The sequence below is a fragment of the Osmia bicornis genome, chromosome 16 (genome assembly GCF_907164935.1).
Source record: "Osmia bicornis bicornis chromosome 16, iOsmBic2.1, whole genome shotgun sequence".
NCBI classification, from domain to species: domain Eukaryota; kingdom Metazoa; phylum Arthropoda; class Insecta; order Hymenoptera; family Megachilidae; genus Osmia; species Osmia bicornis.
The window spans coordinates 4,127,099-4,147,246 of record NC_060231.1 but is presented as its reverse complement, the minus strand read 5'-3'; the positions used below and the strand labels follow the sequence as shown (position 1 = coordinate 4,147,246).

The 20,148-nt window shown below is 40.6% G+C and overlaps 1 protein-coding gene across 1 annotated transcript in view; it reads right to left on the bottom strand.

Annotated features, from left to right (window-relative positions):
- Nucleotides 1–20,148, bottom strand: part of LOC114879061 (vesicular acetylcholine transporter) — a 48,615-nt gene that overhangs the window by 3,965 nt on the left and 24,502 nt on the right. The window contains exons 4-12 of the mRNA XM_029193567.2: nucleotides 19,439–19,630; nucleotides 4,073–4,245; nucleotides 3,294–3,474; nucleotides 2,601–2,775; nucleotides 1,720–1,949; nucleotides 1,431–1,642; nucleotides 1,240–1,362; nucleotides 903–1,089; nucleotides 42–242 (exon numbers count right to left, since the gene is read on the bottom strand). Coding sequence (XP_029049400.1) covers nucleotides 42–242; nucleotides 903–1,089; nucleotides 1,240–1,362; nucleotides 1,431–1,642; nucleotides 1,720–1,949; nucleotides 2,601–2,775; nucleotides 3,294–3,474; nucleotides 4,073–4,245; nucleotides 19,439–19,582 — 1,626 coding nt within the window. The 5' untranslated portion in view covers nucleotides 19,583–19,630. The remainder of the gene's footprint in view (nucleotides 1–41; nucleotides 243–902; nucleotides 1,090–1,239; nucleotides 1,363–1,430; nucleotides 1,643–1,719; nucleotides 1,950–2,600; nucleotides 2,776–3,293; nucleotides 3,475–4,072; nucleotides 4,246–19,438; nucleotides 19,631–20,148) is intronic.

Sequence of the window (20,148 nt, the reverse complement as noted above, 5' to 3'; positions counted from 1 at the left end):
AATTGGGGTGTCCCCGTTGAGTGGCAAGCATGGTTACCAACCTGTGACGTGGAAAGAGAGAAATGATTGATGATTTCGTAAGCCTGATTCGTGAAGAGCTCTGGAATCGGTTCTCCGACTTCTTTGGCAGTGTAACGAAGACCCATTAAATGGTTGTCGATTCCCTGGCCAGTGATGTTGTCGGTCATCTCTTTGGTCTGTCTCTGTACCGCCAAGTCGAACAGCTCCTTGATTCTTTCTTGCTGAAAAATCACAGAGAGACGCTGTTTTAATTGCCAATAAATAACAACTTCTATCACATATGGTATGGACAGTAAACAAAAGGGAGCGAATGCTGTGGATCATTCTTTCGTACATAACCTAAAAATTAGTGATAAGTGGTGTTGACTTAAAATTTGGTACGCCTATTTTGAACGGAACAGTATCATGGGAAGAACGAGGATTTATTTCATTGCGGTGCATTTTCGTTGAACACTGGTGTAATTGCGGAGAACAGAACGGCTGAAATAACAGGGCGATAAATGAGAAACAACAGCTCACTCTGTTCTTCGAGCTGGAGGGAACCATGAAAAGAAAGCAAACGGGGAATTCCCATGAAACTCGCCCGAAGCTGTTCGAGAGCCGGGCAAACACTTGAACAGGAAAGAGAACTAACAACATAAAGAGACTAGACCTAATTGATTGCCCTTTTTCAGGGGTGTTCTTTTCCTTCCTGTATTTGTTCAGTCTAAAATATTAGACTGCAAATTAAATTTTTTCGTAAAACAATTAATCTAAAACACTCAAAAGAGACAGACATGCAAAGGGATGATGGAAAACAGAAAAACTTTCCATGGGACACAAACATCAATCTCTACGGAATACAAGCAAGATTCAGTTACACTGTAAATGGTGAACTGAACTCTTTTGGTGCCTTCGTCTGGGCCGCTGTTCTGCTGGTTCGTCGTTTGGCTTTCAGGATCCCCTTGGCACATTGCCTTTGCCCAATTCAGTACCTCCGGACTCGCTGCCCTGATGCAGTCGACCCTTCCAAGTGCAAATCTTCGAATTCCTGCGCTCTCATAAGTGGCGACCAAATTTCCATGTAACCTATACGAAATCATACGTTTCACGTGGAATACTTAAGTCCTTGTAAATAAACTACCAGGAGGTCTGCCCGATTGGAGGAGGACTAGCTAACCTAACCTAATCTTATCATTACTAGTACTGCACTGTAGTATTGACTGTATACTTACTCACCGGAAGTGTGTGAACTGTAACGCCAACTGTATATAAACATCCGGGCTGATCCTGCTGGATTTGATGAACTCTTTCGAGTAATCCTTGAACCAAAATATGCAGAGGTCCAAGTCCTCCACCAAGCTGCAATTGAAAGATACCTAGTCAGGATACCTGAGAAGAACTCATCGATCATTCTCATTGCCACTCACGCATCAAAGGACGTCATAGCATCTCTGATGTCGTTCAGACTCTGTTCAGACAACTGCCACGTGAGTTTCTCTGGCGCTGGCAAATGAGACGGTATGGTGTTCTCTTCAGGAGGTGGCATGGCGTCCACCTTGGCCGTCAACTCTTCGAACGCGTCGAATATGGATGCAGCTTCGCCTGCTGAGTGCTCGTAAGTCAAACCCCACATGCCATCCTTTAACGAACAGACGATCGTGTGATGATCGTTATCTCTACTGACGAGGAGATAGTTGGGAATAAAGTTACGCGTACCTTGCCAAGGATAGCATGGACAGTTTTGTCGAACCAGCGATTCGCCCCTAAATGTCTGGAACCTCCACCATGGAGGGCATGGTGGAGCACGTTGGCGTAATCCCGATCGCCTATCCATCGATCCTCCTTGTTGTAGGGGTTGTTGAATGTCGCTGGGAGTACGTCGTCATCGATGCAAACCACGCAAAGGCATTTTTCTAACAGCTCCAAGTTGTGCCGATTTCGTTCATCTGTAAAAGATGGATATTGCCCACCTTGCTCATATCACGGAGCACTAGGGATTCCAAAGGGACAGTGCCATGTCCTATTCTTACCCTGGGCTTGAACGTGTTAATATGGCCTTTGGTCCTAGAGGCGGAGGAGGGGTAGGGAGAGACAGGGAGGGTCAGTGACTTAGAAACTCAAAATGGCGGATATAAATTTATGAAAATATCAACAGCTGTTCATTAGAAAATCTCGTTCAAAAGTTTTGGCCCAGTTTAGCATTGACTGCTATTTGGTCAAGATGATAATATTTCTTAGTTCCTTAAACGAACCTCACCACTGATCGTCGTTAACTCATTACAACGAGCGTTTATTCGATTTGTAGTCGTAGGTCGGAGATTGTCGTTGGGTAAGGTCGAGTTAGGGCGCTAATGGGGATATTGCGAATATCAGTGAGCGCGGTACAGCCCGGTTAATTATGGCGGCTGGGTGGAAGGGCATGTGGCAGCAAGGGTTACCGGAGAACTTGTTACGAGATTATTACACCATCGCTAATGGTGTGGCTCGTGTTTCCTCTCGTTGAAAAGTTTATCAAATACGAAAATAATGTTACCAAAAAAATGAAGCGGAGAAATCAATCTAATTATTTAAATTATTTTTCAATGTTACATACGTACTCTTAAGCAATTCTTCCCTCGCTTTCGCCCAGATTGGCCTCTCGGCAGTTGTAAGGATACCAACTGGCGGAGTTCTAGGATCAGCTTTAGTTTCCATGATGCTTAAAATTTGTTGGACCAACTCTGCCTCAGTTATCCTACCGCGATCGGGAGCCCTTACGGGTACACTGTAGAACTGTTAAAGAATATAGAGTTACAGCGAGAACTTGTTTAATTAAGAAAATTACAAAAAATCTTAGAAGCCATCGTAGTTGCCCCTAAAGAATGGGACCCGTTTGCTTAGTACTAAGAGCGGCCATATGTGATGCATGGCGCTACGGTCGCTGTTTGAGCTTAGGATACACTCAGGAAGGGTAATGGTGATATTACCTGAACCCCTGTGGCTCGGGGGGCTTAGAATACGGCCACGGTATCCCCTGCCTGTCGTAAGAGGCGACTAAAAGGGACCACACTAACACATACACACACCGACCACGATAACAGTATGGAGAGATAAGTTTACAGAAGTAAAAGTATGGAAAAGAAAAGAAGGAGAAATGTAAAAATGCGCGGGGTTTGGGGTTGGCAGTGCTGCCAACCCATCCCCAATGCGCATGGACGATAGTGTTCGTTGGGCAACATGGGGACAGATAAGTCCCCAAAAAGCGCCGGCCCCTGTAGGGGCGAAATTAGTGATACTAATAGTGATATTACCTGATTATGATGAGCGACAATGATATGATCGCCAGATGTAGCTCTGTCAAGTATCACTTGTTCGTCGCCATTTATTCCTGGTCTTCTATAGATCCGGAACATTTGATAATGTTGGGCCATGCACATAGGCTGCATCGCTTTTCCATCTTTGGATTTCACTCGTTGAATCTCCAGACCGCCGCTATAGCAACAGAAATTAATATCACGATCCAAGATAACCTAACCAGCAATTAGCGATGGTACAAAGGATGCCTGGAATGTTGGAGGACGATAGATCCCTCAATAATACAGTACGTCTCGACGAATTTACGTTAATTCCCAAGAATAAAGAAGGTAAGGTTCAGGATGCTTCGCTCGCAAGCGGATACGAACCAGCCAAGGGTAGGAGTATCCTTTACATTTCTCTCAGGACGGGTCTGTCCCTTTATAAACGCCTCCTATGGATCTTACAACCCGGATTTCCTTCTGCTCCTTCGCTAAATTGATTTCAGTGCGGCTTCTTTTTGTCCTTCGACGAATCACTGGCTCGAATGACGGAACAGTTCTTCTTACGAATGTTCCCCGTCCTCGGGAACCTCCAATTCCTCTCCCCGGGATTTCTAAGCCCCGTGTCGGCGATTAGCTTAGTCAGCTTCCGTTCGGGGTTAAAAAGTGTTTCAGCAGGGAGGATTCGAATACTGGAATCCTTTCATTTCGACTTCTTTCTTCTGTATTTTTCGTTGGTTTCTTCGGAGTGTCGTAGCTTGATCGAAAAGTATCGTTATAAAAATTACACTCACCTATCCAATAATTCTTGATAGTTGAGGAGCTCGGTCAGAAATCGGGCTAGAAACACAGCGGCTCCTTTCTGAGTGGAAAATGTTTTTGGTTTCGTTACGAGGCCAGGGTTCACGTTGATCGGCAATGGCAGAGGGATAGAGAGGTACATGTCGTTTAGCCACCATGCGGTTGCCTGTCAATAGACAAGAGGAACAAATTGTTTATGGTTCTATCTTTTAAACAATTCGGCGTTAGCATAGTCGACCCGGTAATTGGTGGATACGAGGAAAACGAAAATGAAAGGGACGTGGTCGAACGAGACGTGACTGTTTAATCCGTATTTAATGACGTGTCACGGTAATCCCTGTGTCGTTTAAAAAAAAAAGTATCCAGGTTATTACAGCTCCGGATCAAAGGATTATTATTTATTTTAAAACATGAGTTAGTTGAAAATTAGATTAGAATTAATGGAAAATATTTATTAAGGGTTAAGTCCGGATTGATCTTGAGGGTCTCTTGCGGCGAAACGGAGAAGCTCCGGTCGGTCCTTGTCTCTCCTGCATGCTCCTCTGTTGGAGAGACAAGGACAGCATGATAGCCAAATAGCCACAGCTAAAATTTAGCAATTCAGCAGTAAAAGGCACATTTATAATAATTTTTTTGAAAAAGCTCTCTGTACATCCATGGGTATATTTCTCCTGAACACAAATATCGGAATTATTATACATTTTTCCCAGAATTGTGTCCAAAAAATATGAATTATTTCTTCCTATTCTTTCAGAGGCGTTAATAACACTGCTTTGGTAGCAAATAATTAATAATTCAAAAGCAAATGAAAAAACCAAGGATATATGTAGCCATTTTCATTGCGCCAGTCAGGGTATTATAAATATTCAAAGAAATTGTAGTTAGCCATAAACTCTGGACAAATTGCAAAATCGATATTGTTATAGCTCTCAAACCAGAAACAGAGCAGGCATGGAAATATAATTATACCGTTGTACGCCGATGAAAATAGTCATCGATACGAGGAATAGCTTTCTATTTTAACGCAGTGCATACGTGTCACAACAACGAGAAATGACATGATTCTTTTTTTTAGCATCGCTTTCAGTTTGCTTTCTATAGTCATGCGGATCTATTATGTAAACGGTAGAGACCTTAGATCAGCAGTGTGTTTCAAAAATGGATCAGGTTTCTCCGGAACTTTTGATCCCCCCCACCATAGGGGGTTACCTGATCTTTTTGCTCCCTCGCTGCAGAGATACAGAAATAAAATAAGACTAAAAGAAACTCTCTGTTACGCGTGTCGAAACCCTCTGAAGTCATCTCTTTTTTATGTGTCTGATGGTACATCGCGGCGGAATTGTGCAAGCGGTGCGCAACGTTACACGCTTTGTGCGCTGTAACGCAAGATCGACCCGCGAAACTTAGTGGAACATGCTTGTAGAGCAAGATTTTTTCCGGCGGTTCGGTTGCTTTGATTCCCGTGAACTCGATAAACCGAACCGCGAAAGTATCGTCGAATCGTGAGCATCATTGCGGCATGTCTATACATAGTCGTTCAAAAGTTGAGGATTACGCACCCTGTCGGTTTAACATTTTATTCCGTAGTACAAAATGGTCAACGACCTTAGCCAGGTAGGCTCTACCGTTGGGCGCGATTCGCTCAGAGATGGTTGACCTGCATGGGAAGATGGGCTGTTGGCATTGGGAGTGGAGGTGAACTAAGGAAAGCACCTAGGTCCTTATTTGTATATTAGGTGTAGATCTTCCCAAAACTGTAGGCAAGTGGTGGGAGGGTCCTACTCCCACTTTTAGGCAAGTGGCGGGAGGGTCCTACCCCCACCCTTAGGCAAGTGGTGGGTGGGGCCTATCCCCACTCTTAGGGAAAGGAAGCCCTCGTTGCGCCAAAGTGTACAGTAAGCCTTCCCAGTAGAGATTAGGACCACTTGCCCCTATATCGCTATTTTCCTCATAAAAGCCTACTAAAAAATGAAGAACACTACCAGTAGCCCAAGGAGGTTAAACAAAATACTAAAAACAGTTGCTAAACCTGCTAAAATTGAAATTTGCAGTAAATGTTAGCTGTCTATAATAGAATGGCATGACACTGTATGCACTGTAGTGCACAACACAGACACGGATTGAGTAGGGTCCCTGTGTATCCGAGGGGTCGATAACGATCTTTCGCACGTATCATCTTGTCTGATCTGAGGTCTTTTATTCAATGTGGACCGGCGACTGTAGCCCAGTTCCTTTTGTGCATCCTTCGATGGTTTTAATGACCCTACGACACGTGCTTTTTCTGTGCTGCTGACGAGTCGGTTGATAATCTGTGACACGTTTTGGGGAATTTTTTCTCTCGAAGAGGATCCAGGGGAAATGATTGGAAGAGTTTCTTGCTCGTTCAGGAGGAAGATTTATCGGTGCAGGAAAAAGGTGTGCAAGTCGATGAAGTGACTGATTGATTACCACAATGGCAAAGGTGACATTTCTTTCAAAGAGGACAATCAATCTATTAATTAATGTTTTTTTTGGCTGATCTAACCTCAACTCTGATACACCTACTGGATTGGGTTAGATTGATCCAAAATGGAAGCTTAATGTCTGAAATGTCAGAAAGACATTTTAATCAAGTAAAATATTACAATTGATCAAATGAAATTATTCCAAGAAATTTGACTGCCACGATATCTTCTTAATTAATAGTAAACCTTTTCCATTAGCCTACGTTTCTGCAAGACGCGTTAAATATGTTGGAACGGAAAACACGTGTTGTGCCATCTTTGGTAACGAGTTACATCAGCAGGAGCACGTGCATTGCCTTAGCAAACGGACGAGCAAAATGCGCTCGTGTAATCAGCCTACTGAAGAGGACGTAATAGAAGTAATAGACGTGCTTTACGCTTGATGATGTACTTGATAGCATTATATCCGATTGTTTTGCTTCTGCATGGACGCGAATTAACTCGGGCAGCCATTAATTACCATGACTGTCACGTTTTTTTTAACCCTACTTTCACACCTAGGTCCTTCCATTACAAACAGTGAAACGAACATATAAAAATTATCTAAAAATTGTTCAACCATTTTAGTGGCAAATAGGGCGATTTAATATTTTATTGAAAAAAAAAAATTAGGATATCTTCAGCTATATTTTATCGAGGATATTTCGTGACATAAGCACTGGCAATAAAATATTCTATAACCGTTCGAAGAGGTCTATAAATGAAGCCATAAATTTAATGGGATACTTATATAATTGAATAACGAAATCACTGATTCCATTTCACCATCTTTTGCAATTGTTTACCTTCTGACCGTCTAATTAAGGATCATAAAGCAAGATAAAATGATATAATATTTATTTTAGATAAATATTGCGATGACGAAAGAGGGGTGTAAAAGGCGGAGGTGTTGAGGTGCTGTTTCTGGAACACCTTGTATATCAGATGTATCAGGCTCATGAGAAGATTCTGAAAGGATCGTACACACGGCTGATGGATACCGCAAGTTAGTATTCTGTAAGTAGCTTAACGAGCGCAGGTGGAATTGCGAGAAGAGTCTCACGTGGTGAGGAAACGTCTAATGCAACGATGCTAAATAATCAGGATATTTTCCTCGATATCTTCTGTTCCCCGTCTCAAACATAATTTACAGTAATTTATTAGATCGTTGCAAATGAAACGGACAATTTAGTCGGGACACTTTCAACCATCACTTCCACTGAAATAAGTAGTAGGGTAAACTGTACCAGAGAAACTTAACCTAAGAGCTAATTGTAGGGCGACATAACCTAAAATTGTATTTAAAAGAGTCAGGTGTATTTAGCATAATTAATATATATTTATAAAAATTTTAAAAAGTAAACTGGAAGTTAACCCTATTCTGCTTTGATTAAAATACGTCCCTGGGGGTTGAGCATATAATTAATTTCCCTTAAATCTCATTGTCAGATTGATCGTTGCAAGAAATATTCCTCGATGAAAGGTGAATTTTCATTGAATAGAGTGTGCATAGAAGCTCCTCCTTAGTCATCCAGGATAACAAATTACAGTGACTTGGCTGTTTCCTTGATCTTTTTCATCACCTCCCTGTACTGTTACAGGCTCTTTCATTTTTACCTTAAAGCAGTATTTTTCGTCAGGCACTTAGTGTTGATTTTGTAAATAAAAAAGGAAAGGAGACTATGGAATATTTTTAAATGGAACCTTTATGGATCTTATGTAAGAACAAATGCATTGTATGCACATTCTCATTGTTGTTTATCTTTCTTCTATTGTTCATTGAATGGCAACAAAGACGGAAATTCAATCAATCGACGATTACGTCTATTACGATATTTCGGAATCAGTGTATTGCATCTCATAACTTTAAATGACAACGTAATCGTTTCATAAAAGTGATTTCGTTTCTCTGATTAAACATTGTCGAGCCATTTTCCTTTCACAGAAATACACAAAAGCGTTTCTGATCCATTTGCCAGGTGACCATATAACGCAAGATACTTTTGTCTTGAAATCTGTTCTGAGGTAATATTAAAATGGCAATCCGTAAGAATTAGTATGCTCCGAAGCCTTTGAAAGGCTGTGCTTTTCTTATCGAAACTGAATTAGGAAACTGCATTTGTCGTCATTGTATTCTTTGATGCTCTCTAAACACTTCAATAAGCATTTGATTTTAATTTATTGCAAAAATATTATGTTTAACAGTGTGGGGGCCGTTATTAAACAATTTCTAATTAATGAATTTGCTTTTGGAAAATAGAGGATGTCCCATTTTGAACAGTAAATGTAAAATATCTTTGAAACCATTGATTGTATCATAAAATGTTTCAAATAAAATTTAAGCGGCCTTAAAAGACGAATAATTTGATATAATCAGTTTTATTATAGGTGCACCGGTTGTGGAGATATGAAGGTATATGTATGTTGTTTCAAACAACATCGTTAAATAGAAATTCTGAAATATCTCTGTTACTAATTATTGTATGAAAAATCTTCAAAGGCCAAAGTTACACTGTTTTAAAGTGTGCACACGTTGGTATAAGAAAATTTTTCATCGAGGTCATTTTTAGGGGTGAAATGATTTTCCAGAGATGCTACCCTGAAGACTATCTTGTAAAGTTTTACTATTTAATATTACATTTCGAATTTTATGATGTTTTTGAAAGTATAGATGTGGAACTTGAGATATTGAGTAACTTGAGTAACTCGGAAGAACAAAATACTCTGAAACAACTCAGGAACATCAACCTTGTGCCTTGATGTTCGTTTCCAGAGTGTCAGGTTACGGAGATTTCAACAGAAGCTCGAACACGATGCTGCTCGTACTAATACCATTTCCTCTCTTCAAGCATCACGTTTCCGTTTCTCTTTTTTCCTTATTTTTATATCTCACCCTTCCCGTTTCGAAATACTTTTCTTCTTTCGAAGCAACTTCCTATTTTCCTCTTAATTAAATTTTATATAATTGAAAAAAAACATGAAATTCTCCTTCTTGTACTTAACCATCATTACTTATCCAGTAATGAAAACTCGTTCTCTTTGTAAAATCTTAAATGTCTCTTGCATTTGACAATTGTCTTGGAATTTTTGGAACGATAAATATGAATGCAAGTGTGCGGAATGTATTTAACTGTCAGTGTGGATTTCTATCAGCGCAAACTCCCCGTTATCGACCACACGCTGAGGGCTTGGGTGTCTCGTGCCGATGCTTTCGAAAGTATACCTGTGCACACCTTTACGCACCTCGAATAGCTTTGGGGACACCTAAGCTTTCTGGTAATCCTTTCAAGTCTTATGACGCGTGGCCCTTTTTAAACACACAGTCACTCTTAAACAAATTTTTCATTGTAACAAGCGAGAAATTTCTAAAATAAAATTGTAACCACAGTAAAATGGAAAATGGAAGGGCCTATATTTGGCTATCGGTTTTCCACTGTACTAGCCCCATGGCATGATGCATCGTGCCTCGATAGGGTTCGGCGTGTTTGGATCCATCGATTTACCGAAACCTTTTCAACGACACATCTCGACCCGTCGTTTTCACCGTGGCTAATGAAGTATCGCGTTAAACGGGAAACTCGACACCCCGTGGCATCGAGACTTCTGATGAACAACAGAGAGCTTCGACCCATAGGGGGTGGAACAGTTTGACGAGCCATAGGGGAAACTGGTTGCAATCATTTCCAAGGTGTTTCCTTGCAACACTTTTACAAATTGCGAAATTATAATGTATCATGATTTATATATGTCAAGGTGGGGGTCAGCGGTGACCCCTCCATGGATTTTGAACCGTGGTACGAGCATGTATGGAGATGATCGTTTGTGACCTCGATGAATCGGAGATGGAGAACGATCGATTGAAAGGAAGCGTGATTGCGGAGACCTCGACGAGGAGACATCGACAGGCCGGGCAAGCGGGGATCCGTTGATCCAGGAGGAAAACAGGATCAGGAAGTTGCTCGTTTCGTTGGCAGCTCGTATCCGCGGAGATTAACTAAGCGTACGTTCAATCTCGACGAGCCCCAAGGCCTTCGAAAATCTCGAATTAATTTCCCCCTTCGTCTCCACCCTCGTGTGATTTCTTCTCGCGGTTCAATCTCAGAAAAGACTCAACCTAAAGATTTATTTTTAAAGATAGCTGCACTATTAATGTGTATAAAAAATGATTGTTAAAAATTTATATAAATTAGGAATTTTTTTAGGATTCATAATGGATTAAAGTTATCCCCTCGAATAATAAGATAGGATAATACCAGAGATGAAAAGTTTTCGCGTGGAACGCATGGATTTATCGTGACTGTAAGCTGCTAACCCTCCTCTAACATTGTTCGAATGTCTTTCAGATCTCTTCGACGGACGAATCTCGGGAAGCCAGGGAAACGGGGAAGCCGTATGATAATTTTTCTTCTTCTCGCAGGGACCAGGTAATTCAAATCCAACCAGAGCTAATTTTAAATCCAGGTACGAACATTTATCATATTTTCTTTTTATTAATATTGAAGGATTTTTAAATTGATTTCAAATTATTTTTTTAATTGGTAGGGCAGGGAGTGAGCCCCCACCCCTCAGGGTGGACTCACAAATTCACAAATTCCAGAATTAGAAAATTAGAAAATTCCAGAATTCTAAGATTCAAAAATTCTAGAATTCTAGAATTTAAAAAGTCTAGAATTCTAAGATTCACAAATTCCAGAATTTGAAAATTCGAAAATTCCAGAATTCTAAGATTCAAAAATTCGAAAAGTCCAGAATTCTAAGATTCACAAATTCCAGAATTCGAAAATTCGAAAATTCCAGAATTCTAAGATTCAAAAATTCTAGAATTAGAAAATTCGAAAAATCCAGAATTCTAAGATTCACAAATTCCAGAACTCGAAAATTCCAGAATTTTAAGATTCAGAAATTAAAAAATTCCAGAATTCGAAAATTCCAGAATTCTAAGATTCAGAAATTAAAAAATTCAAGAATTCTAAGATTCAAAAATTCTCAGCTTCTGCAGTTTTGAGATTGAACCCCCCCTGCCCCCTCTCCCCCACTTGATACTTGACCTGCCCCCCATCTAAAAATCCCATTTACGCGAATGAGTACGCATTTGCCCGTCGAACAGTAACACGAGAGGTCTCGTTTCTATTTGATCGAGTGTCGTAAGAGAGTGGGATAAAAGTGTCTCTGTCATCGTATCGATCGATGAGAATCGAGCGATTATTTAAGGAGGTCGTAACCTCTAGGAAGTTTGGCCTTTGGGACGAGGTCGTGGTGACCCAGATCAGCCGGTCTCGTCTTACCTGTGGGTACGATGGCTGCCTCTGGCTGCTCCTGCAATCGTTACCCTGGATTCTGCGCACTCTACCCACCTCTCGCCAGAACACTTTCCCTGCTTACACCTTGTTCGATGCATTCACCCCGTGACAAAATTTCTACATCTACGAATTCTCTACCGATATCGACAGAGTATACCCCTTATTCCCTGACGATTAATCCTGTCCGATGTTTTAGTGTTGTTTACTGTATGAATCCAGTGGTCCATCATTGATTGACCATTCTCGAGGGACGTACATTTTCCAATACCGTATCTTTAGTACCATTTGTGTAAATATTTCATAGATTCGTATGGATCAGTGTTGTTTGGTCCATCGGTGAAGTTGTATATCACATTTATGTTGTTGTATATCATCGTTTATGATCCTTATACATCTGTTTTTTGCTTTGAAATATGGTTTCATGCTTTAAATTGCCATGGTTTGGAATATTAATGGTTTTGGTCTGTTGTTGCATGTCACATTTATGTTGTTGCAAATCATATTTAATAATTCTGATGCCATTCCTTCTTACTTTGAAATATGGTTTCGTATTTTAGATTACCATAGTTTGGAATATTAATGCTTTTGGTGTGTTGTTGAATGTCACATTGATGTTGTTGCAAATCATATTTAATAATTCTGATACCCTTCCTTCTTACTTTGAAATATGGTTTCGTATTTTAGATTACCATAGTTTGGAATATTCATACTTTTGGTGTGTTGTTGCATGTCACATTTATGTTGTTGCAAATCACATTTAATAATTCTTATGCCTTTCCTTTTTACTTTGAGATATGGTTTTAAGTTTTACACAACCATTACCCGAAATGTCACTGCCTTTGATGCGTTGTTGCACATCACATTCAGGTTGTTGCATATTACATTTAACGTTTTTTTTTTTCCCTTTGAAGTATGGTTTTAACTTCCAGATTGTCACAAATCAAATGAAAAAAAAGATGGTTATATTTTTATCTTTTATTTAACCTAGAATGACCCACGCTTCAAAGCAGAAAAAGGGTTGCGTGAGGATAATTAAAAAGATACCACATCCCTGTCGAGAATTTATACGGTCTAGAGAACTCCATAGTCAGACTTGATATTTGCTGAAAGCAGTAAGCTTCGGATTGTTAAGCTGACATGGTAATTTTAGATAAATCCCGGAAACGTTCTAGTTGTTTTCCGGTCAGGGAATTCGTTGTTGTCTCTCCACGGAGATTTCAACAGAATACGAGTATGTATTCACGAGATTGCAGCAATTTCACTGGAAGATTTGCGTCAAATATTTATTCATATATATTGCTGATGATCTCAGTTGTTTGGTTCTATTTCAGGCCGTTGCATATCAGCTGCATGTCACTATAAAAACAACACAGAGCTGCACTTATGGCATGCCATAGAAAATTACTGTATAATTGTTTCATCGATATTCTTAATACAAAATGGCTGATCATCAGTTGTAACAAAGAAACACTATGTGTAACCTAGAAATATTAACATAACCTAAAATATTTTTGGTTATTTTTGTACAAATATTCAGTGAAAATGTTATTTATTTAAAAAATTAATCGAAACATCAAATCCTAATAGTCTTCTCTCTTCTGAACACGATGAAAGGAAGTGTCTCTTGTTACGTAACCTGTTCTTGTATTCCAGCGGCACTTAAGAGCACAAATATTTATGGTATCTTGAAGTCTTGAGGAAAAAAAAAACAAAGCCCTTTATCGATGCAGAAGATGAGTTAAAGAGGAAAGGGGAGGGAAATCCACCCCTCGCAGACTCCATGCACCCCCTGGGATTAACCTTTAATTCTATCATGACTTGACAGCCCCTTTCGTCCTTGAAGAGGGCTTCTCGGAGCGTACATCAAACGTCCTTGAAGTTTCGACATCGACCAGTAACAAGATCGAAATGAAATTTGAAAAATCGTTCTTTTGAAGTGAAACAACGTATCTCTTAATATTTCATTTTTTTTTAAAATGAAATAGCTGAAAATATTCTAAAAATTCAGCAATTGAGAATTGGGACAAGAGGTACGTTCTTAAAATACAATTTCGAAAGATTTCTGAACATTTCGTTAAGAAGAAAATTCTAAAAGGAGCACTTTAAACTGCCTATGATAGCGGGCTATTCAAATATGCTGATCCGCTATTGGGAAAACGACATTCAGACGGTTTCCGAGGAAAATTCAGGCCACGAAGAGGAACTTGATCATTATTGACGAAGCTTCAAATCTATGTCTCATCGAGATAAGTTGAACGAAAGATTCATGGGATAATGAATCATGAAACACTGAATCTCATCAGCTATTTTCTCTTCAGGCTATTAATAAAGAACGACGTTTCTTAATGATCCTCAGTCTGGAAGATGTTGGGCAATTACAATCAACAATAGTGTCAAAACAATGATGTGTATTGTTTGTCGATATTGATTTCGTTCCACGAATCTCAGGGGTGAAATTTACTTCGTGTCCTCGTTTCATCGTACCAAAGCAATTTACCCACCACCTATCGGACATATTGAACAATTTCGCAAACGACCTTCCCTTTGTTCGTTTCACTGTTATCTGATGGGTTCGCTTATTCTTGGTACTCCGGCTCCTTCGGATCGAGACATTTTCAAATGGATCCTACACAGTTTGAGAAACTAAGGTATTTCGTTTCGTCTAGTCGGTTCTAGCTTTCGTCTAGTCGGTTCTAGGTCCCATCCAGTCGGTTCAGTCATCAGCTTAGAAATTATTTCCTTATTTTCATAAAAGAACCTACCAGAAATATTTCTGTCCTTAAAACAGTGTTTTATCAATTATTCCATCTTTTAGGTTAGGTTAGGTTCCCTCCGTAAGACAGGTGGTTAGAGTGGAATCGCCAGCCGAATCAGACAAGTAGAGGAAGAGAAGAACGCGATAGGAATTGGACAAACCACCGCACAGAAAAGTGTAGAGAAGGGTGCGTCAGCCCTTCCTGGCGTTTCTGTCGTATCGTTGTTGCAATCCCACAGACAATCCGTAAGGGCTTAACGCTGTTTCAACAAGGGATTACTACCGCTTCCCTAAGCCTAACGACACCCGATCCACCGTATCCGTACCAGGGACAAACATTTAAATTGCCAAGATTACCGACTGCTTTTGTGCGCAGACGAAACTTTTCTACTGACATCGATAAATATCTTGGGTTTCGTTGGCGGCGTAGCTTGGCCCAAATTTATGACGAATATAAATATTTTGTGAATTCCTATTCCTCGTGTCGTGAAAGAGGAAAGCAAGAAAAAGGAGCATTTTATTATAGGCAAAAATATAGGTTGGTTCGAGTAGAAAGTTAAGCGGAAAATTTTCTATTTGGTTTCATAAGATTATCTCGTCATGGGTTTCGTTGCGATACACCCATAAGTAGTTATCCGTACGTGTTTCGCCCAGGGCCATCTTCCACTATAATTTGCATCTTTGAATTTCACTGTTGAAAGGATATACATCGTTGGATCGCGTGTCTAAGATTAGGTCATTTCAAAGGTTCGTGTTATCCCTGATCTTTCACTCTTGGGGTTTCTTAATTCCTTCGCATGAGGTCCCCAAATTCAAACTGATATTGGGACCATCATTAAATAATTTCTAAATAATGAATTTGTTCTTGGAACATATAAAATGTAAAATATCTTTGAAACCATTGATCGTATAAAAAAATGCTTCAAATGAAATTTAAGGGGCCTTAAAGGACGAATAATTTGATGTAATCAGTTTTATTATAGATGCACCGGTTGCGGAGATATGAAGGTATATGTATGTTGTTTCAAACAACATCGTTAAATAGAAATTCTGAAATATCTCTGTTATTAATTATTGTATGAAAAATCTTCAAAGGACAAAGTTACACTGTTTTAAGTCGCGCATACGTTGGTGTAAGAGAATTTTTCTTCAAGGTCATTTCGCAAAGGAGTGAAACTCTGCAAGGAAAGTGGCAAAAAGTTTTACGGATCTCTATTATCTATTATGTATACGTTTACAGAACGTGTTCTTGTTCACCCTTCTTTTCACCCTTCGGAGAGCATTATTTGCTCCTCGGATCGCACCGCAAAAGAGGCTCTCGGCGAAAATACGTTGCTTTCGAGATCAAAGACGAAGTATTGCTCAAAGAGGAGCTTCCCATAATTCCATTTGATTGCTTACTCGATGACTCGAGCATTAAGCAATCATTACTTAACAAACTTTCAAGCATAAATATTTGTGATGGGATTAGAATTAATGTTTCATACCATTTCACAGCTACAAATACTACCGTGTTAAAAACATTGTACATTAGGTGGGGTCATATAGACCCAGGAATATCAGGGTTAAGAGAACCTTAAAAATCTCCACCAGTACAAACCACAGAAGCTTTTAAGCCCAACATAGAAAATTTTAAATCCACCTTCGAAAAGATTCCGAGGTGTTCGAATAACCTCTATCTAATGAAGTAGTAAAGGGAAGCAAAGAAGAGCGCATCCCTCCGACAAAGGCACCCCTGCAATCTCCCACCTTCTTTTTACCTTTTCTCCCGCCTTAAAAAAGATCCTGAAAGTGGCCGAGAAAAAAAGAGTCGAGCACGAGCCTTCCTAGAAGGCTATCGATTTGCTCGAAGCTTCGACTTTATCGCTTCTTGCATCGACGTACACTTACACCCTATGTCATGCGAGCGTTTCTTCAGCACGATAAAGATCCAAAAGCTGAAGGAAAAGAAGCCGTCCTATTACTTCTCGTGCCAAATACAAGTTTTCTCTCCTCTGGTCAAGAAGGGGAATGAGTAGACTGGTGTATGCCAGGTTTCCGTAGGGGTGAAGGCGATATAGGGGTAGGAGATCCCACCACTGGTCCCAATATTCAAAACTATTTGATTTATTATTACGTGCAGTACATAGTTACTGAAAGGGGAATAGAGTAGTGGCGCGTAACCTAACCTAAACTTACTTCAGGCCCAGAAATCTTTACGCTAGATGGCACATTACAAAATGACGTGCAACCTAACCTAAATTTAATTCAGGCCCAGAGGAATTCTTACACTAGGTGGCGCCTCGTCTCATGATGCCCAACCTAACCTAAACTTAATTCAGGCCCAGAGGAATTCTTACACTAGGTGGCGCCTCGTCTCATGATGCCTAACCTAACCTAGACCTAATTCTGACCCAGAAATCATCAATCTAGCTGACTTAGCTCTTATTTTAAGCGTAATGCATAGTAATTCCTGATTATCAAGACGAGTAGTTAGGTTTCCTGTCTCCTCAACGATATATCTACTCAACGATATACCAGAAAAACGTTCGTTGGGGAAAAAGTTCGATCAGCTAGTTTCTCGTTGCTTCTCACCCTCCCATGGTGTCCGTAGGGATTCATAAGAAAAGTTACGTGTATTTGCTGCTGATTCCCAACGTGGAGTTTTTCACGGACACCCTTTTCTCTTCAAGCACCGGCTACGAGTTCCTCGCTTCCAGTAAACTGTTCCCGTGTCGTTATAGGATCAACCGCTTTCCTTGGATTTTGGGGAAACTTTCTGTGGTATTCTTCAGCTTCTCTGTTCTACGATCTAATTCTCAGATTGCCAGTTCGCAGCTTTCTTTACCAGACAATCCACATCGTTGACGATATAGCAATTTATGATCAAACAGCAACGTTCTATCATGGAATCCAAAGGATTTTAATAAACAGCCCTCCCTGCATTTCCACCCCTTCAATCTAAAATTTATTTTCTTCATCATCCTTTGTCCGATTTCGTAGCTAGCCCCACGCTTTTTCAGCTCGACAATCGACTCTCTGCGTCCTCCGAGGCGAGAAGCTCGTCTCTATAAAATCGTAGCATGGGGTGGACAACCCCGGGCGCGCGGTTCATGGGTCCCGTCCATGGGGCTGCAGTTGTTGGAACCGTGGTGGCGGTAAGCTAATATTACGGTGCCCCGCGGCGAACTGGAAAATTTCATTGAAACTTCCATTATTCATCCGCAAACCGCCTTCCAACCCCCTCAGCCCGTCTGTCCATTCCTACCTCTCCGCCGGCAAATTCAATTCGAATTACAAGGGTCACGAATTAGCCATATCTCACGGACTTTCTCTATTACCAGCAGCCTCGATTAACAACGGAATTGATTTCAAGTTCTGCAACTTTTTGCTTATCTAAAGTGACATAACCTATTTTGACAAAAACAGTACAACGGTGTCCTATATGACCCAGTTAATTAATTATAAGATCTTCTATGTTACTTTTGAGACAAAAATATATTTGTAGGTTATGCGCTTTAGATTCGACGTAATCATCGATCAGACAAAGTCGAAAATGGAGGATGGAAGATGGAACGAGTGGCAATTCGCAGTACACTCGGTCTCTGTTGAGAAAATTGCTTTTGCCACGCTTCGCAGGGGCTAAACTTTACCCCAACCATTCAAGACGAGAAACGAAAATGTATTTCCGGATGTGTACCGGCAAATCGAGAACTCTATTCATCGATTATCACCATCATCTTTTCTTCTCCCCTATGAATGATCGTCCTGGCCATGTATTTTCTTGATTTCTTTTAAAAATGTGATATCAAAAGGTTCCTCGAATCATCTTACACAAAGACAAGAAATTTTTTATTTAAAGCAGATGAATTTTAAACAAAGGAAGAAATATTGTTTGATGTAAGACTTGTGTCAACCCTTCATCTCTCAACACCCTCCTTTTTTGTCGCAATATTTGCATTGTTTCAGAATGTTCAAGTGCGCAAGGACCATCTTTTCCTCCCCTTCCGTTTCAGCGAACCGTTACGAGAGGAGTCGGTGCGCGAGCCCTCGTAAATCCATTTATTTATTTATTTATGTGCCACGGGAGCTCGGAACCGGATGGCCATAGGGAGGCCGTAGGCTTACGGCGGGGCATGCATCGAGCCGGGAATCCCATGGGAGCGTCGAAACGGAATGGGACGATCGCAAAAGTCACGGAGAAACCGACGGATATTCCGTGTTGGTTGATGCTGTTGGAAGTAAATTCTCCGGAGGCAACGTGGCTTGAAACGAAAATGCTGTTGTGCCACTTACTTAGAAAAAGAACGCGTACTAACCCCTCTTTCGTCTTTTCCTATTTGATATTTCAGGCTCTTATTCCGTGAATATTTAAGATTAGAAAGTAACAAAAATTTTGTTGAAGGAAATACATCAAAGATAGATGGGAGTTAGGGCCCAAAACTTAACCGGCCGTTGGGGCCTCGCGCGGCGAAACTAGGAAGCTCTCGAGCTAGCGAGACAAGGACAGCGATAGTGAAACGTTTGAGATATTCTTACGAGAGAAAAAGTTTTGGAACGAAAAATGGTGTTTCACAGTTTAGCAAAGAAAGTTTTCCTCGTTATCATTGGCTACTGAACAACTCGCGTATTTCATTCCCGCGAGCCTTTTACGTTCTGAATATTTAACGAGACAGCTTACATAACCCTCCACTCTGCTGCCTTCCGCCATTTGGAGACTTTTTCAATCCAAATGGCTGGTGTCGTCTGTCTTCACAATTATGAAAAGTTTTGAAAATATTCCTTGGAGAAAAACTTGGAACAATTTATGAATGCTTAAGCCAAAGGTAAAGGTAGACTCACCCAGTTGGCCACCTTCTGTTTGCGTTCCAGAAGACGTTGTTGAAGTTTTGGGCCAGGTCCCGAAAGGAAAGCCCTGACCAAAATTCTGTTCTTCTCCAAATGATCGGGAGCTATCACTTCAACCTGGGTCAGGTACTTCTGCATCGTTGTCTCCAGATCCGGAACCGGAAGACTCGGTAGTCTGTCTTCGTTCTGTGAAAAAACGAATAATTATTTAGACTTCAATCGATAATTACGAGATTATCCCTGGAAAACAAAGGCATGTCCAGTCTTCTACATCTGTAGTCACTGGTTCTATAGGGAGGACTCTGAAGAAGTTCCACTTCAAATTAACAAAGCTGTTCCTGAGGAACAACAAAGTACGAAATAAGATGAGGCTGGATGAGACTGTCAGTCAGATCGACGAGAGGCAAAGGCAAACGATCGATCAAGTACTAGAGGCCTAACGAGTTCAGGGGTGCACCAGGGACTTTGCAGCACAGTGTTCGTTGGCCTTTACGATGTCACGGCAATTGTAAAATAAAGAATCAATTGAGAAACGAAGCGTGTCTATGGGAGCGAGAGCCCTTAAGGCCAGTACGCTTGGTTGAACAGAATCCCCTTTTGCCAACCTAACAAGACCAACTCTCTGAACACAACTCGACCCTTCCTTGTTCGTCGCGTTCGATGCTTCCGGCAAGTGGAACCGAGAGAAAACAGCTGGGAGAGTC